The sequence below is a fragment of the Centroberyx affinis genome, unplaced genomic scaffold, assembly GCF_046629955.1.
Source record: "Centroberyx affinis isolate AG114_WGS23_722 - 3 ecotype Tasmania unplaced genomic scaffold, CSIRO-AGI_Caff_v1 ptg000261l_1, whole genome shotgun sequence".
NCBI lineage: Eukaryota > Metazoa > Chordata > Actinopteri > Beryciformes > Berycidae > Centroberyx > Centroberyx affinis.
Window position 1 is genome coordinate 234,393 of NW_027278943.1, and position 24,190 is coordinate 258,582.

Below are 24,190 nucleotides of genomic sequence, written 5' to 3' on the forward strand. Positions count from 1 at the left end.
TGTGCTGGTAATCTTGAGGATTGCTGCAGCAACATGAGATCCCACCACATAGCCAGAACCAAAAGTGAATGTAATATGCAAATTATGATTAATAAGCATTGTTGTGATCTTGCGCCTTCTCATTTTGATTTGGCTTGTCTTTACTTCATTTTGCAGCCATGGTGATACTGTTTACTGTCTACTAAACAACAATCTTATAGGACATACTAATGCATTTCATAATCAACGATGACCCAAAGTCAACATTCACATGCCTTTAACATTCCTTTAGCTTAACAAAGCAGCATGTATGTAGTTTCTTTTGGGCGGTAAAACCTGATTCGAACCGGTGAGAGACAGACGCTGTAACAATAGGAGTCTGGTATCATAACCTGTTTGATTGCGACACAAGAGTCTCGCTCATTTGTCCTCAGCACTCTGGTGAAACAACGACTGCTGAAATTACAAAGATGTTGGGGGAAAGATCTAATTAATGAACACCGTAAGTGAAGTCAAAGTTCAAAATAAGGAATGGAAAGCAAAAGAAGAAAGCAAAAAACAAAAACAAAAAACAAAACAAAAACAGAGAAACAGAGTGCAAATATAGTTGGTAGACCCACCTTTAAGCCTGAGATTATGAGGTGTAAATATTATAACCGGCTAGCAAAACATTAGTAAATAACTGCACAGTTGTCAGTTGTGATGTAATATTGTTCCCCAAAGTACAAGGACAGAAAATGAATGATGCACAAATATTGCAAGAGCACAGGTTTCACAAGATACGCCTCAGTGCTCCATGTTAATGATTTAATATTGAGATAAGTATTAAGCAAGATACATGCTGATTTAATCAATGTAGGCACAATCTATACTGTGAATTCATAACAACGTACCAAAACAGACAAAGGCTTTTCAGGTGAGTTCAGCACCTGTTGAGGAGGCTGAACTGACTGACTGTCTATTGTTCAGAAATGCCCCATTTACATTTCCCTCCTGAGACCCATTCACTTAATCCCACACTGGGAAATTCCAAACAACACAAAGACAAAAGGCACAAGACAACACACTTAAACCACATTACAGAGAAGCCAGCTCAAAGAAGGGCTTCACAGGGCTTTTGGTACGCTCATTCCAGAGCCTTGTTGGTACAAATGATCGTTTAAGACTTTCTGTTGACATTCTTGGTAGAGTGAACCTGCTACTGAAGCTGCTCCTGCACTGCACAAAAGAGTTGATGAAGAGGATGTGAGGTATTTTCCACAATGAGTGTTTAGGTATGTTTTAGGTAGTACTTATTCTAGCTATGTACTATTTGCCTGACTTCTCACTAATCACAGTTTCTTGCATCATGTGCTGTGCAGACTGATCTGTCCACCTCTATCCTTCACTGCAGAAGCCAAGAAGAGCTTGTTTTTTTGTTTTATTCACCCTCTCCACCTTTTACTTGCATTATTCTCTCTTGTACTGTACCATGGCCACCATTCCTTTTCCATCCTACAGCCTCCTAACTCTATCATTCCCTGCTTTATAATATGAATCGGTCTCTGCCTGTTTGTTCGTCTGTCCATCATCACCAAAATATCTCAGGCATCACTGATTGGAGTTTGATAGAAGTTGGGGAAATAACAGATCTCACCACTGCATTCTGTCATGTGCTACTATTACAGGTCAAAACAAGGTGACATAATTGTTAATGATTGGCCCAGAGGGAGACTGCATCATTCGTGGGGGATGTTTACTGTTGCCTTGTTTCCCTATAAAAACATAAAATGAACACACACACACACACACACACACACACAGACACTTCTCCCTTCCGCTCCCTTCCCTCCCAGCAGCAGCCTGGGCGCAACGGCTCCTCTCCCATAAAATGAGTTACTGCAGGCAGGGAACATGCAGTTTCAGCAAAACACATATTCAGAGTGTGCATGGACATGTGAGACATACGGGAGACGAACAGAACGGAGCAAATCAAAAGTCAGAGGAGAAGGGAAGAGCCAATCGCTTTCTCATCACCTCTTTACCCTTCCACCTCTGCGCTTCTCCCTGTCTACTCCTTTTCATCAGAATATCAAGCGCACAAGGGGAGAAACGCCAAGGTGAATACAAAAGACGAGGTGTGGCTCTGTCTCTGCAGGACTAAACAGATAGCTGGGATGGGTGGGGAGTCCAACGGAGACTTATAAAATAACAAAGCAGAGAGAAGGAGAAAGTGTTCTGCCAGGATTAATAGATTGAGAAGCTTAACTCCTGGCAGCTTCATTAGTGATTTAAATACATGGGGGAGACTGTAGCATGTCGCCACGTAACCCCCTTTATAGTTTGTGGAAAAGAAGATGTGCAGCAAAAAAAAAGAAAAGAAAAAAAGCTGTCCTAACCGGCTAACCGGGTGTTAAGAGTTCCCTGAAACTTGTATTGAAACAAATAGAATGTGTGTGTGTGTGTTATTCTTGCCATTCAATGTTCCAATTTCTCTCTCTCTCCATAGTTTCTCGTTTCTACAGATGCTGTCTTGTCCATTTCTCTCTTTTCTCACTTCTCAGTTGACAGAGGCAAAGCAGGATGAAGCTGTAAAATGCATCCTTGGTAACACCTATGTGATAATGGGCCACTTAGCAAACTGCCCATTGATAAGAGGCCGATTCACTGCCTGGGTGCTTTGGCACAGCACTGTAGTTTATACAGCTACAGTGTAAAGCCATTCTACAGCGTGGTTTACAACTATTTTATTTGATAATTGGCCTTTTCACTGTTCTGATACTTTTGCGTTAGCATATAGCTCAGAAATCTAGTATATAAAGGTCTTCTATACAACATACAATTCTATCACACTACTGTCAACATTACTATTATGACTTTTAGTACTTTTCACTTTATTTTCCAGGGGATTTGACATCCAGGTCAAAGGGGCTAGTGTCTAGGTGACTACCTGTGATCAGAGTTAAAGCAGGCAGCTGTTTCTGTAGAATACCAGCAGGTTGCTAGCTGACAGAAATGATCACAGTCATTTTCTAGACAGACAGGACCATTTTAAATTCCCCCAGTCTGAAAAAAGAAGAGCTTGGGCTACTGTAGTAATATTTCCATCCCTGATCATGGCAGCAGTAGCCGGATCTCCAGCGGGCCAAGCCCATGCTGAGGTCAGTAACAGTCTCAGAGTCAGTAATATGAGCCCCAGTCACGCTGTGTGCTGTGGCCTGAAAGGAGGAGCTGTCGGAGCCACTGGATATCTATCAGACTACCACACCACCGAAGGGAAACAGGAGGAGACTGTTGAGACTTGAACAAACAGCCTGTGTACACATTTTGTACCAAAACTACACACGACGGCAGCACACTAATAATTAGTTACACTGCCAGAATCCAGTTGACACTCCTTTTCTATTTGCATGGACAGAATAAAACCATCTGCTACGGTATGCTATGCAAAAAAACTAAAAAAAACTCGAATTAGCAGATGATATATGGTTGAGGACAGCATCATTACAGGCGGAATGTAGAGATCTGGCTTTGCTGCATGTCATGTCTCCTCCACCCATCTCCCCTCAGGGATGAGTCCTGGAGTTGCTGAGTCTCTAAACGACTGTTGGCAGAACTGCACTGACAAGCTATAAAGGCTGAGTTTGAAATCATTAAAAAAAATTCTCTGTGGTATTGTCATTGAGGCGTGAAAGTGGAAGAGTTGAGGGAGTTTTGTTGTAAAGTGACAGTGTGATCCAGACCCTGCAGGTGTACATGTGTGTGTGTGTGTGTGTGTGTGTGTGTGTGTGCGTGTGTGTGTGAGACAGAGGGTGTGTTCCCCATGCGTGCACGTGTGAGTAGATGTTCTGCTGCTTGCCAATGAAAATCATTTTGAGGCATGTCCTAATCAGTCAGGCCCATCACATGCACACATGAATGCGTTCATTTAAAAACAAGTACATACGTGTGTGAGCAAAACGCTGAAAGCACACCCGTTTGCCATGTAATTCTGTGTTATTGGGTGTCATTTTTGTAATTTGTGCTGACAGTACTGTAAGGTCATTTGAATTAAAAGGCCACCCAAATGTCATATGTTATGCTAAGTTGCACCGACACCAACCAAAGCCACACAAAGAGTTTTTCTGTGTCTAAAGTGAAGCACATATGAAGTCATCTTTCTCTCCTACTGTAAGCTGAGCTGTCATTTGTCTTGTTTACAACAGTGGTGAGAATGGGTGTGAGAGCGAGGGGTAAGAGCTGCTAAAATAATAAGAAAACATGGACACTGTATACAGCTTATGCAACATATATGTGGAGGAATCTATTGTATGTTGTCAACCTGGACCCAGCTACCATTTCAAGCTTCACACGCCCTCCCACTGAATGCAAACTTTTGTGGATCCTGTACAGAAACACCTAGAAAATCCAGAAACTGTTCTCATATTCCATAATCTCATGTCCAGTGCTAAGAATACTACTACTTTATTTTAAGGTATTCTGCATTATCCCACTCACCTTTGCCTTGGGCCCCAGAAAAATGCATTAATCATACACTGTGTGGATTTGTCTTTCCTTATCTGAGGCCTGTTCCTAGATTAGTTACTTCTAAAACCTCATCACAAAAAGGTAGAACCTTACAGCTTCATGTATAAATCAGTAAATCCCCTGATTTCAAACAACGCCCTACTATCATGCAACTTAATCTGATAAGGTCATTTATTGCCTGGAGTGCTTTAAGCTATTGCTACACACTAATGAAATACTGACTACTGTAATACTTACGTAAGCATCAGGGAAGGCTCTGTATTTGGGCACTACAGCCTTCTCAGGCTCAGGTTCTTGGATCTGGAGGTGCGACCCTCCATGGACACTGTTGAAGAGTGGAGACTGCGGGACGCCCAGGCTGCCCTCGCTACTGAAGCTCCTCTGCAGAACATGAGTGCCCACTGCCCCAGTGCCTGCACCCATCCCCATCCCCATCCCCTGTGTCTGGCCAAACATAGACAAGTCTGCGGTGAAGATGGGCCTGTGGAGCTCTAGGGGGGCGGTGGGGCTGAGGAGGTGGGTGGGACTGTTGCTGGAGGGGGGCGAGTTGATGCTTAGCTGTAAAGGCCTGCTCATACGAGCATTAGGATCTTCAGCCCCAGTCAAGGAGCCTGAAGTGGAGGATGAGGAGTTTAATAGGAAGGAGAAGCGCTCGTAGCGGGACGCCGTCGGGTCTGTTCCAGTGTTTGGTCCCACGCTTATGCGGTCGTATGAAGGGCCCATCTCTGGCAGCGAGGCAGTGCGGAAGAGTGAGCGCTGTGCCAGGGGGTTTGCCTTGCCATTTTCCAGGGTCTGATCTATGGATGCTGGCCTGTAGCTGGAAAAGAGGACACTGTTGTCCAGACGAGAGCCAGTAGAAGACTGAAGTAGTCCGTTTCCATTAGACAATGGGGATTTTAAGTCTTCAGGAGAAGAGTCAAAGGGTTTTCTTATTACAATACTACTGGAAGCAGTTGCCCTCAGAGGCATGTTCAGGCCTCTGTCCCCAGCTTGCTCCTGCAGGTGCAAGGAAACATGCAGTAAGTATAGACATACTTAAAATAACAATGAAACTTACACAATAATGCTTCCTTTGTTTTCTAGGTCCTGAGCCTATATATAGAACGGTTTTCTGTTCCATGCATTAGGATACATAAAAACATTTTGCTGTTGTCTTGTGAAAACCTTCTAACCTTCAATTTTTCACTTCATCTGAAAGAATACATGGTCTTCTATGGGTGAGAACATTCTCTGACCTCTTGGGCTTATGAAACCCTTTCAAAACCCATTGGATAAATTCAAAAATACATTGCCATCAAACTAAAAACAAGGCCGCTTTTCTTAGTTTCTGAAAAGTTACCATTTTATAGATGACTTAGAATGGCTACTGAATCTGAGTCTAAATGTTCTGTACCTGCTGGCTCAGCAGTGAACGCGTTTCTTTGGGGGCACACCACTTGAGCCCCAGGTCAGCAGGCAGAGTGTAGAGTCCGTTGGGAGCCTCAGCCGGGGCTCCTGGCGCTGGTGGAGACTTTGTCAGACTGGTGAGGGAGGTGGGGAGGTTGGAGATGGTTGGGCTGGAAGCATCCTCAACAATTGGCGGCAGGGCAGAGATAAGGCCTTGGGGAGGCCCACGCAAGCTCCTCAATCTCTGGGTGGGTCCCATGCTCTTCAGGGTATCCACCAGGCTCTCCATGTCACATTGGTGGGGGGAGCCTGTGTCTGGGGAGATGGGGGAGGAGGAGGGGATTGTGGGGTCGGCGACCAGCTCCACGCGTGTGGCCTTGAACACTCCAGAAAAAGAGGAGGAATCGTCTTCTTTGCGGCTGCCGTCGTTGTCGTCGCGGCTGGTTTGATGTGCCGAGAAGCCAGACACTGGGAGCTGCTGTGAGTCCCAGCCTGACTTTATCTTCTCTGGCTCTGCCTCTCTCTGCCTCTGTCCCGCTCTCTCACCTGCAGGTGCAGCAAGCTCCTCCCGCTCCCCGACGCTCCTCCTCCACTCATCTTCTCTTCTCACTGGCTCGCTCTCATGGCTCAGATAAACTCCGGTCCTGTCACTCAGCCTGTTTCCAAGAGAACTGTGTGTCTCTAGAGAGGGGGAGGAGGAAGGGGAGGCGGTGAGGTGTCGTGTGTACACTGTAGCCTCAGGGAGAGCAGAGGAGGTCAAGGGGGAGGTGCCGGAGTCGGTGTTCAACACTTTGGAATTCAGAGAGTCAGAAAGAGAGGACTGCTCTGTTAGGTCTGGTTTATACTGAGAAACCGCCTCGAATCGGTTTCTCCATGTATATTCGGGTGTGGCAGAGCCTTGATCTGTTCCATTGTACTCAGCTGCAGTAGTGCTTGGTCTTCTGAAGTCCACTGTATCTTGACTGAGATCAGTGGTATCAGTCTCAGTGACCAGAGACACTTTATGGAAACGTTGTTTGGATTCATCACTGCCCTCGTGAGAGGGAGAGGAGGGTTTTATGGAGAGGGTGGTGCTTAGGGTGCTGTAGCGTGAATTCATCTTTGCTTGAATCTCTGAAGCAAAGACTTCTAGAGCTGGTCTGGGGACACCTGAAGCCTTCAGGGACCTTGAGAGATATAGAGAAAAAGAGGGATACATAAATATGACAAAAACAGACAAGAGAGAAATACAGGGAGAGACAGAGAGAGACACATAAAATGTAATGATGGTAATTGACCCATAGAGTGCAGGAAGTGCATTTAAAGCAGTTGTGCCAGGGTGTGGTGATCATGTAAAGCTAACAATGCAAATTATACAGAGCAACTTTGAGTATCTTGCCTTGTGTGCAATGTCAAAGAATGTTTACAGAGGCCTCATACTAATTCTAATTCACTGGCTGTGTCTCTGATGATTTGGTGACAGTGTTTAAAAAACATTTACTGGCTAAACATTTGATGACAATATGGTGATGATGTTAGGAAGGTTTTACCATATAAGAATTATAAAGTTCTTGTAGAAAGTGGATAGAGTGAGAATAACACATTAAAGAATTCAACTGAAGGAAATGAACACCGCTGGGAGGAATAAGTGAACATAATTGCTGTCAGCTGACAACTCAAGGTTACTCTAAGTCAACACGTCTCCATTTGTAATGACTGTACAAAGCCCAACTCTTTACTGTACGGTGCATTTGTTTGTGCAAGTCTCACTCAACACACACTTGCCCAGCGGAGCTACCCATACTTACAATGTAAGCACACATAGCACAGCGGCATCAGATAAGAGCATCCACAAAGGCAACTGCTATATGCGTGTGTGAGTGTGTGTGTCTGTGTTTTTACAGTGTCTTGATCTTAAGCAACTTTACCACAAGCAAGCTAGTCATAGTGTTAGCCCTGCTTACAAAGTCTTCTTCACTTTGTACCCAAATGTGCACTGAATTGAATGTCTAAGAAAGCGTGCATAAGACAGGTAGTCATTTTAAATCTATTCTCCATCCGTGAGTCATTCAACCTTTAACAGTTAATTGGGATCATGCCTTGTGCATGATTGAGGAGAGGTTTCGGGTAGGTAGGGGTAAAATTAGGAGCTCTACCTACCAATCTGGCGAAGAGCCCTGACTTGTTCTCATGAAATGTGTGGGTGACTTCCAGTAGATGGTGAAAAGGTTGAGAAATTGAACAAAGAAAGTATATTATGACTCACTGAGATTCGACCCCTGGGACTGTTTGTCATAGCAGGTGTTATCACTTTGTCACCCATTACAGTTTCATAGAGGATGACATGCATAAACTTAATGCCAGGGTGGATTCTTCAAAAGGTCACAACTGCATAATTACTTATAATTAGTGAACTACTTGACTAGCATCCCTACTGCTGCTATTAAATAGCAACAATACCTGAGATGGCACTGTCTGCCATGATTAGACAGTGACAGTGATGCAATAGGTACAAGGCGTATCCTCAGTGGGTATTATAGCCTTCACACAATAGATCCCAACAGGTGTACTGACCTCAAAGTTTTCTTCAAAGTAGTGGAAATTAATGACAATAGAAAACAGCAGAAAATAGCAAAGCTTACAAACAGCTTCCACCTTACCACAAGAGTTGGCATATAGCAAACAATAAAGCACAGCTAGCCGAGCTTCATGGGAATTTATCAACACAGTTGGAACGTGAACTTTGATCTAATTTGACTGGAATAAGATCATAATGAAATGGTGACTTGCAGTTTTTGTTTTGTTCTTCCTGCACTGCACTGACAATTCTGAATCTGTGTTCAGAAGACCTTTGGGATAATTCAGTGAAATTGAATTTAAAGTAACCCTATTTTGTTTTGACACACATGGACCCCAAACCCCGTTACAATATAATACAGTAGATTTCCAAGAACATTCAAGACAAACAGTGATGAAGAAAATAACCAAAAAATCCTCTAATTTTAACCTGGTTTAATAGAGATTCTGATTCACTTGTTTTTCAGAGATACTGATCGTCATGTACAGTAAATTTAGCCGTGCTGTCATGCTGAGAGCTACCAAAATGAGCAATTACCAAGTGCAATTTCCCTACTGACTTACATAGTCAAATTGGACAGGAAAAACTCACTGAATTTGCACCCTACAGTATGCATGTTTGCACTGACTGTAGTGATGGGAGGGTGGTGAGTGTCATCTGTAAGTGATCCCCATATTCCACACTGTGCTTGAATATTGTGGAGTAGCACTCCCTCTGCAACCTAAAATCCCTCCAAGATGTATTGAATTTGGTCTCAGCTTTGTTAACAAGAAAGACAGAATTTAAAAATGTCTGAACGGAAGCTACTGTTCAAAGACATTAAATACAATCTTAACATGATGTCTGAGTAACATGCAAGTAACATAATGCTCAACAATGTTCAATAATGTTCCATTTTTGCTGTATGGCAATTAAATGAAGAAATTAAGGCAAAATTAAACAAGGAAAATACTTTTACAGTTACAGAAAAGGTAGACAAACATCACCAATGCATTCTGAAATAAAACATTTTGACATAAGTTTGTAACACAACAAAATGTTTAAAATGTCAAAGAGGTGAATACTTTTCTGAGCGACTGTATAAGGCGATGCAAAGCGTCTTAGCGTGCATGAGTGCACACGTTTTGATTATCAGCGGCCCTGAACACACTCATTGGTTTCCATGCCACCCTCCACACACCGACCACACAGATCCTTAACTCGGGGATTGTGTGGTTGGTTGTGTACATCCAGGCAAATGGTAATGAACTGAAACATTGTTTACGGTGAGATTAACATGGTGGGTAATTTTCCCCTGCATTTCAGAAACATAAGGCTGGATCTACACAGCAGATGGGCTCATCTGAACCACAAACCACATCTGAGTTCTGTTACTCTTTAATTCTGAGGTGAACTATCACTTTAAATAGCATTCCTTCCACAAAACAACCAATGTTTATCTAGCCAAAACACTGCCACTCCTCTCAGCTGAACTCTCATACAAAACTATAAGTCACACTAAAGTCAGAGATCTCCATTTCTTCTTTTTGTTTTTGTTTAACCATTTTCTCCTAAGCTGGGTAAGTACATCCTCCAGGTACATAGCTGCTCTCACCATAGCACCACACCTGCACTGGAGGGCACTCGCAAACTTTGGCACACATCCTATGCCTCCTCTTAGACTTGGCTGTAACATGCAAATTATAATGTCAAAGCTATCACACACATACACATGTGTATGTGTGTGATAGCTGGGGGAAGGTATAGAGCAGGGGAATGCAAGTGCACACTCGCATACAGACATAAAGCTAGCATGAATGTACATGAACATTCTATGAAGACATGTGCGCACACATACACACACAAACACACACACACACACACACACACACACACACACACACACATTAAGATCCAGCCACACACCTAGAGAACATGTGCGAGCCTTGACAAGGAGGCTAAAGACAGTAGAAATTTGAGCATTGGGGTGAGAAGCAATTTTGGGAGTGCAAGTGTTGCACAAGAAAACCAAATTTCCCACACAATTATGTTTCTCCACGGTATAATTTCTGGCTCATTGTGGCACAGGAGTATGCAGCTTTGAAGAACAAACACCTACCCGATGAAGGTTATATGTATTTATTTCAATAATTGTTTTAATTGGAAGTAGAAAAGACAATGTATGGGGGTAGGAAGAAACTCTTTTCAGTTTCAACCTGAAACTGTTTTATGGGTATTGTAGACACCAGATGATGTTCTTTCTTTCTGTGTACTGATTAACATAGAAAAATACTATGCTGTTGATTTCGTTTTCCCTAAACAAATCCCCCCTGCTGTTTGGGTTAGGCTGCCTGCACTATTAGAAATGTGTTGTAATGTCTACACCACAGTCGACCTAGCCTAACATGCAACACAATTCTTTCACACTTTCCCTCTCATTTACACTTCCCTCCTCAAAGCATCCAGATCAGAGGAAGATAACCATGCACATAGCTACAGCTGGATGCCTGGGATATTTAGCAGTGTTACTCTCTCTAACAACCTGTCACAGCCATCCAGAGCAACAATGCTGCAAATAAAACACACAGCAGTGTCAACATCACTCACTCAGACTGTGAAGAATATGTTTGGGGTGTGAGGCTTTATTAATGTTGATTTTGAAGTGCTGCCAATTTGAATTTTGTGCCAATAGCTAAACACAGGCCATCAGAGTGCTTGCATGGTACAGCTAACTCACAAGCGTCTGCAAGCATTAAAAAGTGATTGATTCATACTATTTTACAGTCTGATGGCAGTGGAGAAAGCCAAATGTGTGTTGACATGGCTTATGTAATTACAGGCTAAAAAAAAAAAAAAAAGATCTTTAGATTTGGTTGACTGACGATCTAAAAATACATGGTTTAGATGGGAATCTATGAGTGGGAAATGAGTGTGTGTACACTGCTTAGCTCTCCTCTATGCATATCCGCAGGGAATGAAGAAGAGATTATTGAGCATAGATGCCATCTGTCCAGTTGACAAACACCAGAGAGTCCTTATGCTTCATTGCCCAATGACCAAAAATTATTCAACTTTAATTCTACCCAACATCAATCACAGTATTATAGATAACAGCAGCCAAGAAAACATCACAGCTATTATGCTGTTATGCTGATTACACATTACAGACAGGTTCACTGTGTCCTGTGTTCAATCCATCTAATTATGGTGACTGTCACGCTAGCTGCCGGTCATTCTCAAAACATGAAGCAATAAGCATGTTTGTGATTTACAGATGCAGGGTATTTGCAGTATGTGCTTTGTCCCCTCCTTGCATTTTTCATGAAGTTCCCTATTGGGTCATGAAATCAAGTATTTCAGCTTCATTATGCCAGTTTGCACAAAAAGCCTAACGCCAACTCTTTTACTCACAATCTGGTTATGGCTTTAGATGGAATGCATATACAGTATATTATTAAACTAAACTGGTTACTGGTGCCCCCGAATGGTGATCACATGTCATTGCTTTATTCAGAGAGCAAGAAAAAAACAGGGATTAGAAGCTGATGGTTGGCCTCATCAGTAAAAATATACACTATATGATGAGAAAATGCACAGCTTCTCGTTAGTAGTGTAACACTCAGTGTTAAGAAGATGCATTCTGAAAACACCTGTATTCAGTTGCTACTCTCAGGTCAAGAGCACTTAGGACATGACATTTAAAAATGACTGGACTGGAATGAGAGGAATGACATTTGTCACTCCACTCGTGTTGTAAGTCAGCTGTCAGAAAACAGACAGTGTTAGTCACAGGGTGGAGAGAAAACAAAGGACAAAGCTCAGTGATGGTGTAGTGGCTAAAACCGCCACCCGGCCTCTGGACTCACATGTGCCTCTGCTGGCTTTGGATCCAAGTACTGAATACTAAGGGAAGTGGACTGCCCACTCTCATTCAAAGAGGACAGCTAGCAAGCTAAGAGGCTTGATGTGTACCAGTTGGATTTAGAGGTTGTGTTTCAGACTTTTGGGAGTTCATGAGGAAAACCTAAAGCGAGCCTTGTTGTCATTCCTTAGTCATGTAACTCATTGTAGCTCAAGTTTTACAATGAAAAAAAAAAAGGGCTCTAATCACAGCCTAATGTACACTTTTAAACGTGGATTATAAACACACTCCGAATCCTGGTTTCTACAGCTATGGATTGGGACCGACAAAGGCAGGAGGCCATAGTGCTGGTGGGTCCTCACAAGACTAGTAATATGCTTTCCTGTGGTTGACTTTCAGAATACAGCAGTAAATTTCTCATGTGGATCCCTGCTCTAAACGTTTACTATTCCTCGTGACTCCACCACACAGGAACCCTGCAGGACAGGTGGGGCTGGCTAACTGCCTTGTTCATCTCTCAGTGAGCATCAGCATGCCTGTCCATCAGGACCTCTGTTCTTCTGAAGGGAGGAGGCCGAGGCTTGTTTGGTGGCAGGTTACGAAATAACATCCATTGCGACTAAAGCTGAAATATTTTGAATGAGGAGCGTTACGCAAGCACATGCATCGTGTTAGTAAACATACTCTAATGATTAAAGATTCCCCATGTTTTCAGCTTCATTGCTGATGCAGTGCCAGTTTGTCTGTTCATTCATCATTCTGAAATTACATAACCATTATATTTCAATTCACCATTACCTTACACTTTTAACCTCTATGTAGTAGAAAATGGTTCTTTAGGCATGTAACATAGTAGAACCCTGTTCGGTACTATAAAGAACCCTTTAATAATGCATGAAAGGTTCCAAATCAGCAGCATGAAATTACGTTTTTTGAAAACTACATTGGGTTCTTTAGTCTGATTTGCCTGTTTGTTGATGTTGTTCAGACGGTTCTTTGAGTCACTATTGTTCTATATAGAACTACTGCCCAAACCACTGAAGAACCCTCCTTTTTATGTGTGTAGGTGTGCTTTGTTAAATATCCTCTGAGTGTCAAATCTGAGACCAAATCTGAGGTGCAAGCCAGCTTCTTGCACTCACAAGAGTGTCTTTGCTGCCATCTTGTGGTTGTAGCAATGTATCAAAAAAGTGACTATAACACAGAACCTGCAGCAGCCAGACACAATGAGGTGGAGAAAGACATTGCATTTAGGTAAATTACAATTATCAGTAAAAAATGACTTGGTCTATGGTTGCAGATAAGACATTCATCAAATAAACAACATGCCATACTGACCCTACCGTATAAAACTGACACCAATAATCTAAAATGAAAGTGAGTTGAACACCAAATGCATCATTATTGTTACATAACCTGTTACATAGCAAATTGTATATTGTAGTTACAGTATATAGCAAGTGGATATATGATTATATATTATATAGCCAGCAGATTCCCTTATGATGTGATGGAGCAAGGTAGTGCGTAACTCAGATACAAAGTCAAAAACATTTTAAAAATGTTGTGCAGATACACAAATGTCAGATTCTACTGAATTCAGATACAAAAGCTGCTGCAGTAAAACTGGATGCGTTACAAGTGCCATACATTCTCAGGAAGGTCTTATCTTTTCCTAGGAAAAACTATTCTATTATTCTGTTAGGCTCTATCACTTTAATCATCTCAACTCTATCAACAAAAAGGAAGCCAAGCTCTTTGCGACTTGTGACACACAAAACAAGCCTGTGTGAAAATGCTTTCACACACATGCACACACACGCACACACGCACACACACCTCAGCCCATGCTGCTGTTCCACAGAGAACACTTTCTCCTCAGAGGTATGTTGTCAAATGGTTGAGGCGTGGTTACAACCAGCAACTCATCCATAGTATGCAAAACATTTATCCTGCCAACCAAACCTTAAGCCACAGAAACGCTTTGGAGCAACTTTTCTCCAAACCAATTAAAGTGCTTGATGAAAGACCAACTTCAGATACATGAAACATAAATGTGTCACAATAAAGGAGCATTTGAACCAATGCTACATGTGTTTGTGACATGATTTGATCAGTGCATGCATATAGGGTAAACTAGTGTCCTCAGCAGGCTTTGTGGTTGATGAGTAGAACTTGATTAAATGATTAATAACATAATAAATAAGTTTTCTAACATTTCTTAGGGATCTTTTAGTGACGCTACTAATCTCCAGTCAATTAGGGATTTAAATGCAGTATCTACAGTACGATTACAAACCATTATGGCATCCCTGTAGTACACAAATGATAGTTCAGACTTATGATGACTTGTGACTTATAATGCAGAATGGGCTTGACGTGATCAACATTTACTGCTCGTGTTCTTCATGCTATATCTCCATACTGTATGTGGATTAAGAGCAGTGATCCGTGGACTGCACATTCAACTGTTCAACCTAAGCTGGGTCGCCAGGCTGAGGGATTTCTGATGGTGAAAGCCCAAAACACTCATTGAACCTGGGTTACATCAATCAATATGTGTCCAAGTGCATCAGAAAGTGTTGATGTGAACCTTTATAGTTGAGCATACACAGTACTGTTGGTAAACAAGCCGGCTCATCCTGTGCTGACCTTGATATCACTGTAAGAAAATGTTTAGTCTTCACACAGTCACACAGCCTTATCAGATAAGGCCAGGTGGGGTGAGACGGTCTGTTGTCTTGTGTGTTCTGCTATCATACATGCAAATCGCTTTACATTACCAGGATAACAATGCCAGTCTATGAGGCTAACTTACCCCTTAGGCTACATATTGTTCAAGCCAGCACAGCAACAGCTACAGAGGCTGTACAACTGACAGCCTTCCAAACTCAGCAAAATCTGACCTTTTACACTTTCTCCTATTGCTGCCTATGCATGTAGTTAAACAGTAGACTGCCACCATACAGTACATCACACCCTATAACATCCATGAGACTAATTTTATGTTGAGCTTTAAAATCCAGTTCCACAAACCATTTGCAGCCCTGGGATTTTCACAACCAATTTTCTTTTTCTATGAGATAAAACTTTGTCACTTACCCCTGAGGCGGGTTAGGATGTGCTGCTGGCGGATGGTGGTCTCTCTCGGAGTGTGTATCTGCAGCTTGTGTGTCAGGATGGTGTGTGTCAGGACGGTGTGTGTCAGGACGGTGTGTGTCAGGACGGTGTGTGTCTGCGGCTGTGACTGACAGCTCGACTGCCACCTGTTCTGGCACCGCGCTGGCTCTGCCTGCGCTCTGAGTAACAGTATCCGCCCACTCACTCCTCTGTGCAGCCCTATTGTGCTCAATCTCTCTGGCATCTGATCGCAGCTCAGCGCTGTGTGTCAAAGTGCCTGTGACAACCTCGACTCCACCAGTAGTCTCTGTGATTGCGTTGTGCCTCCCCTCACTGTCTGCATCTGTGAAGCTTGACTTGGCGCTTTTTGTAGAGCTACTGTTAGTTTGTATGCTGTCCTTGCTCTCTGCACCCGTCTTCTCTACTTCTGCAGTCAGTACAACTTGCTCTTCTGCTTCTCTGAAAGTGTCTATTTTCTCTCTGTCTTCAGTGAGAGTGTGTGTGATCGTGTCTTCCTTCTCTGCGTTACAGGAGGTATTATGTATATTTTCAGTACTCCTGGTGTCTTTGTGTGTATCTATCTGCTGGCCTGGGAGCTGTGTCTGTCTGCTGCGGTGGTCTTCTGTCTGATTGTGTATGGCAGTGGTCCAGTTTCCCTCTGGCCCCTCCCCCTGCCCATGCGGCTTACTGGAGGGCAGAGCAGACTCACATTCCAGCAGCGCGTTCACCTGCTGAACCGGTGTGGCCAGTAACTCCTCCTTTCTCTCCTCCTCCCCCTCTTCTTTCATCTGTGGCCATGCCTTTGTTGATTCTTTCTCCTCCTGTCTCCTTCCATCACTGTCTTCTAGAAACACAGCACTTCCATTTTCCCACCCTTGAACCGCTGCCCCCTGGTCACTTGATTTTTGCTCCGTTTCAATTTGGCCGTCGAGACGTTCTGGTTTGTCTTCGTAGAACGTTTTGCCTCCCTCGTTCTTCACCTCCGCCTCAACAATCAACTTCAAATCTCCCTTTTCTCTGTTGTTTCTCTCACTTTCTGCCGTCTTCTCCTGCTGTGGAATCTCTGCATGCACCTCTTTCGTCTCAGCCACCATAGAAGAAGATAGGGAAGTTTCTACTCTCTCTTCCACCGTGTACATCTCTTCATCTCCACTCTCCTCCACGTTGTCCTCTTCAGCACTGAAGTAGACATCCATGGCACTGCTGTCATCTGATCCTACACTAATATATACTGGGCTATGAGGCACATCATACCCATCAATCTGTCCAGAAGGAACAGAAAAAGTCTCCTCCTTCAATGTTTCGAATTTACCGAATATCTCTTGACCCTTCTCTGCAGTCATTGTTTCAGGCACAGGAGAGGGACAGTCAGGATTTGCACTCGTCACGGTGGTGTTTGTAACTGTGACAAAGACCAGTCTCCGTTTGGAGTCAGTGATCTGAGTTTCTGTCCCTGGAGACCTTACACAGTCAGAACTGGGAGGAGCAGTGTTTTGAACCTCTGGGACTGAAGTGACGGCTTCTCGAACGGGGTCAAAACTGTCAGATGTCATCCCTGAATGGGGAAGGGTCATCTCTGAATGAGAGGTCTTATGGAAGTCATCAATGTCTTGCCCAACTGGTTCAGAGTGTAAATTGAGGGAGGAGGGTGGATTCGCGTGGTGCAAGGCTGAGTCTGTTTGAGCTCTGTAGGAAAGCTGCTCAGGGTCAGAAGTGGTAGGAATTTGGTGAGTGGTAATGCTTGCAGGGAGGAGAGATTCATAGAGAGCATTGAATGCATCTTTCTTAGACCCAGTAACAGTGCTGGAGCCCTCAGTAGTAGAGGTTATCTCTCTCTTAGGCATGTTGGCATCTATCCTAGTATAACCAGATTTAGCGTCATCCAATCTGGCTGCGGTAGCGTCAGACTCAAATGTATTTGACAGACTGGGCTCAGTAATATCAGTTTCTGTGTGACACTCATTGAGATTTTCAACTGTGACAAGATATGAGCTGGTGTCAACATGAACCCTCTCAGTAAGGCCAGGGCTTGAGATGGAAGACAGAACCTCAGACGCAAAACTCTGAGGGAAAAGTGACTCATACAAAGATCCATACACAGCTGATTTACAGGCAGAAGGAATGTCGTCTTCACCAGTGGTAACCGAGGTGACAGCTGTGGTAACGCCGGTGGCAGTTTCAGGAACAGACGTTTCAATGCGAGAAATTGAGACTTTGTTATGAAGAGTAGCAGAATCTGTGTTGAAAGCTGAGTTGTGAGCGTCAGGTGAAGGCTCAGTAATAACGGCGTCTATTTTGGGGTCAACAGCTACTACTGTACTACTGTCAACTATCTCAGGGGCATCAGGTTGTGATACGGTAACATTGGTGGTTTCAGAAAGAGAGATGTCAGCTTTTATATTAGACTGCTGGAGGACATCATCATCAGACCGACCGCTTACAGAGACGGACTCAGGTACTACTGCTTTGCAGTCTGAGGCACCAAGAAGTGTCAGTGGCTGACTACCAGGAAAGCTGGGTGCAGCCTCAGCATCAACAGCAACAGCAGAAATGGGCTCTGCATGAGTTCCAGGGGCAGAGGAATTGTAATGGCGTTGGGATGGCTTATCATGAACAGCAATATTCTCTCTCTCCTCTGAAGAAACCGGTGTCATCGGCTCATCCCACTGCAGCTCGGGAATGGTAGCAATTGGTGCTCTTCTTACCTCCTTGCCAACATCAAAAGGATCGGAGCCGTCCATCACAGGTTCCTGGGATTCTGGTTGGTTGTTGAGAGTGACAGATGACTGTGATTGGTTGGTGAAAAAGATATCTGATTGTGACTGGTTTGTGGCTGCAGGGGGAGGAGATGGGATGTCAAACGTATCGCTGGTGTCTAGCTCCGGTTGAGACATACAAATCACTTTCTTCTTAGCCTGATCCAACTCCGATTGACTGAGGTCCAGAGGCTCCTAAGCAATGATAATTCACAATGAAATAAATAATGAATATTTTACTTTTCTAGCACTTTTCTAGGAGTAATAGTTGCTTTTCAGATACAGATAAACCAGAAAGTATAAGTGATGAGACAGACACAGACATACTGTCATATATCAAATTAAAATAAGAAAGGTTGAGGGAGGATTGTATAAATCCCATCAACACAAAACAAACTGCACTTTGTGAAGAGAGCTACCTCCTCTCGCTCCTTAATGCCAGGGCCATGAAGGCCCATGGTGCTCTTGGAGAAGCTCTCTTCAGCCTTCTTCTTCTTCTTTCTAAGACCAAAGGTGAAGGTACCAAACTTTTTGGGTTTACGGAGATCCAACTCTGAGTAGCTGAAGTCTTTGACCTGAGAGGGAGAAACGAGGGGATGGAGAAACGAGGGGATGGAGAGATAGGGGGGGAGAGAGAGAGAGAGAGAGAGAGAGAGAGAGAGAGAGAGAGAGAGAGAGAGAGAGAGAGGTTAACTCTATTAAATGCAAGACTTTTCAGAATTTCAAGGCATTTATTAATTTTTAACAAGATGATAAAACATCATTACAAGGTCCGAGTAAAAGCCTCGAATGCCAGAACTACTAAAAATTTGATGCCAGCACTTGGTGTAACATTGATTCATAACTGTGAGGGAATAAGTCTCATGGCTCACTGTATATAATATAGATTCACCCCAATTCATAATGCAAAATAGCCCACAAACCCCACAATTTTACAAACAACGCGTGATAACCCAAAAACTCACAACCATCGTTTTAAGCCCAAGGAAACGGTTCATTGGAAGCTTTTAATACTTCTACTTAACTTTTAGTGGTAAGAATAAGAATTTAGAATATGCACAATGACGGAGACAAACCACCACTGTTGATGAATTCTTTTTGCACTTGTAGACATGAAACAAGTTGACACCCTGCCTTCATTCCAAGGAGCACAAACAACTCCACCCTGAAAAATGTTCATGAAATACTAGTAGAACACGATCTACTTTACTTCAGGAGCTACTGGCACTAACAGTGTGGTTTGGAAGGCTTGATAAAAGTTTGGTGATGATTTCACCCTCAAAACTTCATGGTACTCACCAAGACGTTTTGAGGGTGAAATCACTTAGTTACCATACTTATCTACTTACCATACTGGTAAGTAAAGTGTGACTGACTGTTACATAGTCTGATACTATTTACAATGATGTAGCCTATACCATAAATACATATTTAAAAGATTATATCAGTTTAAGAAGGTGGGTAAACTGATTTTAAACGGGTTCATCCTCACATTATCCCTATCCCTACATTATCCATTATCCCTAATGTTACTGCCTGCTTAGCCAGGGCAGTTTATTACTAAACTAGAGCCATAACCTTCCTAAGAAACAATTAAGTCTTATTACATAAAAAAAAGTTAGTTGTAACTGAATAGGATTGAGATAAGGTGATATATCTGGGGGAGGAAAGTCACAGGGGTTTCCTGCCCAGTTATTTTTAACCAAATGAAAGCATGCTCTTGATGGCAGACATTAAAAAAGAGATAGCTGTGATGCTATTCCGGTGCGTGTGTGTGTGTATGTTTTGTTGAGCTTTGATGACAATGGAGAATGGAACATAAGGCTGTCTGTCATTGCTATCTGCCAGTTTTTCATCATGGGTGTGTCAGTAGGAATTCCTCCTTCAGTGATAGTTTGGAAGGTATGAAAAGCAAAGACAACAATGAAAGTGGAATTTGAGTTGGGTCTACAGTGGCTGGATAGGGTAACTCTGTTGTGTAAGTCACAGGAGCAGCATCAGCACAATAATCCGGAGATGTTTTCGGTACACATTCTGTAAACCTGTGTACACACATATGCACACACACAATCACTAACATAAACAACAAAGGGACAGAGATTAACACACTCGTAATGAATCGCTGATCATGTAATGAATCGCTGCAGGTAGCCGGGGGCCGGGTAAGCACTGGGTTATAATGATTAGTGGAGACAGATTGAGGTCCATGTCCTCATAATTATTTCACTATTTGACTTTGATAAGGCTTCTCCAGAAACTCAGACATGCATACAATGTAAATAAAGACTACACCCAATATTATTGTCTATCAATTTTATGAGAGCTGATTCTGAACACATACATACAGTATACACACACATACAGATTATTCATGCAAACACACTGGCTCTGTCATCCTAACACATTGCACCTCTCCATCCCATGTTTCTCTGAACAGAATTGCAGTTTAAGAAGCAAAACATACAGGAGGATTCTCATTGTTTTCCCATGTCAGCTATCTTAGAGGTGACAGCTACAAAGCTGTCAGACCAGAACTGAACCACCATCACCAAGACATTGCTACATAGTAATGCACTGGCACCCTCTGCTGGAGACATACTGTATCTCGCTTGTCTCACCTACCTATTCACCTAGCTGTTACATTTAGTGCATTCATACCTGAGAAACAAGATGCACAGAATACAGTATACATTCTGAAATCAAACTTAGGGCAAATTTATGGGAAAAACAAGGCTATAACACATTGAGAAACATTTTTTCATAATTTACAAGTAAGAATCAGGAGTCCTCTATTGTCTGGTTAGCAGCATAATCTTCAACAATCACCACTGAGACGACAGAATTTTGCCAGAACTTGTGTACAGAGGTGCTGTGTTGTCTGTTATTTTCTGTGGTAGCGACCAGTAGAACAGGAAAACTGCCAAGTTTGTCAAATAGCTGCAGTCTGCAACATTTGTATGTCTCTTAGTAAGTGTGACTTAATGAGTGGTTATTGAGTTTGTTTGTGGTTGAATAAATGTAATTATCTGCACAGAGCACGCTATCAATATATGTGAGAGTGTGCTTGCATGTGCAAAGATGGGTTATGGTTATGCAAGCAGGCCCCCGAGGGAGAAGAGGAGGATCTACAGACCAAAAGTGGAATGCAGCTACCGTTGCACAGAAGATGACAAAATTCACCTAAGGGAGGGCCATTGGACTCTTTCACATTCAAAAATTAGCCCCCAACAATATGCCTGTTCAGACAAGCCTATGATATCTGTAGAGAGCTGGGAACCTAAAGACCTGTCCTGCCTTCAGACAGCAACAGAGAGAGCGTGAGAGACAGAGATGATATCTACTAATATACCTACTACTATAACAAGACCTGAGGTTGCCATAAGATAAAAGTGTAACAGATTCAGGGAAAATAAAATAAAGCTGTGGCATTACACAACAGTAGTTCACTAATCTCAAGCCCTTGGGAAATTAAGCCAATTTTAGCATTTGGGCAAATTAAATCTATAAAAATACCCTGCCAAAGCCTTTTCGAAATTCAAACACTGTCAGTTTATGCATTATGGATGTCCTTCCATAACATTCATTACAATACTATTGTTAATGTCCACTAAGTAACCACATTGATACAGGTGGTGTCCAAAGTTAACTTGTGGCTCACCTGCCAGGGGATGGTAAACTAAAACAAGACTAGGCAAGCCTGGTTTAACCAGACAGCGAATGCAGCCTGTGGGGAACATTGTCTGTCAGGAAATGAAACATCTGGCCCATGACTTTCTGCCCATAAATGCCACTGGACCCTCTTTCTTTTCATCTAGGTTCCAGAAGATACTTCCTCTCTGTTGAAGGACAATGAGAGGTGGGGAAACATTTTCAGGCTCTTGGGCAACGCCCTGTGCCCTAAAACAGCTGCTGTGGCAGAAAATGTAACATGGAAAATGTATTCGAGTCATCCATACTTTAATACATGTATTACATCTGTGCATACAAGCAAGGACACACCAAACGGTAAACTAAATGAAATGATGATAGCTTACCTCTCATCTGCAGTTAGCTATTTCCAAATAAACAAACAACAACAGCTCAAGGGTGAATGTAGATTAGTTATATCGACGGCCTACACAAAGGGACTTGAACAATGATCTTTCAACAATGGGGAGTCAGTTAGGGACACAGAGTCATGCATGTGCATTTCAGCAATGGGGAGTCAGTCATTTAGGGACATACCTGGCAAAAATATATATATTTTTTTACCAGCCAAAAGAATTAAAATGCATTTTTCACAGAAATGTCACCATACCTGTGTATAGTCAGATATTGTGAGACAGGAGCATATTTAATTTAAAACTTGCTCAATCATGTGCCACATGGGTATAACGTGCTGCAACTAACATTCGGCTAGGCATCGGAGAAACAGGAGAAAAAGTTTGAAGTTTAGATGTTATCACTTTGTCTAGAGCCAGAGTAAAAGACAGACAATCAGACGCCTGTCTGATGCAAAGCCGTTGTTTTTCTTTGCTTTGAGTGGCTTATGGTCAGAAAGTGCATACCTTGGTCAGTATGGACAAAGTTCGAGAACTATATACACTATAGACTATATACAATCGAGGCATCACCTCAAAAAGTTACTGGCTATTGTATTGGGTGACCCTTAATGATTTATACCAAAGATACATTTTCCTGGCCCTTGGTGAATGTTAACTTCAGGAAATGCTTTATTGCAGGCAAGACTTAAGCACCTTGGTCAGAGGCAGTGCAACAATAAATTCTGAAAGAGACATTCTTCATTTACTGACAGTAATTATCCAAGCTGGTGCAGGGATCTGAACTGGTGAGATAAATGGTAAAAAACACAGGGGACATTTCAGGGTAAAGCTAACAGGGGTTGACCATTTCTGACTGGTGGGTGTGAACCAACAGTTGAGTGAAGTAGCGTTCTTGCTACTGCTTGTGGAAAGCATCAAGATACTGCAACTGCCTGGGGTCTCATCTGGCGTGACAGAAATTCTCCCCAAACTTCATTTCAGTTTGTTGAGACAGTGTGGCAGTGCAAGGAGAAAAGTCTGGCAAAAGCCATTTGTCATAGTGAACCACAAAAGGAAAGAGGGGAAGAGCCTCCTCATAATGTAATGATTGTATTTCTAGAATTGATAACAATATCACAATAATCCATTTTAGCATTGTGCAGACCATGTGATTCAACATTTGATCCCAACCAAAAAGGTAAAACAATGTGCTGAACATACCCAAGGTACTTCAGGGTGAAATTCTTTGACAAACGTTTTCATAATTGGGTTGCTAATGAAAATTATTTGTCTATCCAGCTCCGCTGAAAGGGACTCGCTATGTTGGTGTGTGCATAATCCCTGTCTGCTGCACATTCTCACACTCTGAACCTTGCTAGAAGACTCTAATTGATAAGAGTTAACATTTTTGAGTATTACTGTTTTATGCCTATTTCCACAAATTAGCAAATATTTGATTTGAAAATACAGAGCAATGTCTATATGATTCAAATTTGAATTGAGTGTAGCCACCATACAAACTCTGTCAATTTAATATGGCCTATAAACTACATACCTGGTAGTACATGACTTCAGGCCTTTAAGGCATCTTTAGGAGCCACTTTTCAATTCAGCATACATCCAATCCACCAAGCAGTTCTTATTTCAATAAAATCTCAGGTTTTATAAGTGGCTCTCACTGTTTACTACTGTCCTCCACAGTGTATTTTGGTGGAAGAAGATTGTGGGCATAAAAGTTGAATGTTGAGTGTATATGTGACAGGGAAACACTTTTTCATGCTCACATTTGCACAAGTTATTTTTTTTTTTTTACATTGAAAAGGTAACCCTTATACTGTTATATAAACATATGATTGTTCATTGTCTATGTTCCAGCAAACTGGAGTATGCTGTTGCTTGACGAAGCGCTCAGTTTGTGTGCACCAGCACGCTCTACAGTCACACGCCCTCTTTGACGTAATCCAGGTGAAATGGCATGAAAATAGGGAGTCCCTTTACTGAAGCTTGCTGTTGTACTGAGGAG

The 24,190-nt window shown here is 42.5% G+C and overlaps 1 protein-coding gene across 1 annotated transcript in view; it reads right to left on the minus strand.

Annotated features, from left to right (window-relative positions):
- Positions 1–24,190, minus strand: part of crybg2 (crystallin beta-gamma domain containing 2) — a 48,276-nt gene that overhangs the window by 15,660 nt on the left and 8,426 nt on the right. The window contains exons 3-7 of the mRNA XM_071545921.1: positions 18,565–18,720; positions 18,095–18,340; positions 15,372–17,086; positions 5,879–7,037; positions 4,723–5,481 (exon numbers count right to left, since the gene is read on the minus strand). Of these exons, the coding sequence (XP_071402022.1) occupies positions 4,723–5,481; positions 5,879–7,037; positions 15,372–17,086; positions 18,095–18,340; positions 18,565–18,720 (4,035 nt within the window). The remainder of the gene's footprint in view (positions 1–4,722; positions 5,482–5,878; positions 7,038–15,371; positions 17,087–18,094; positions 18,341–18,564; positions 18,721–24,190) is intronic.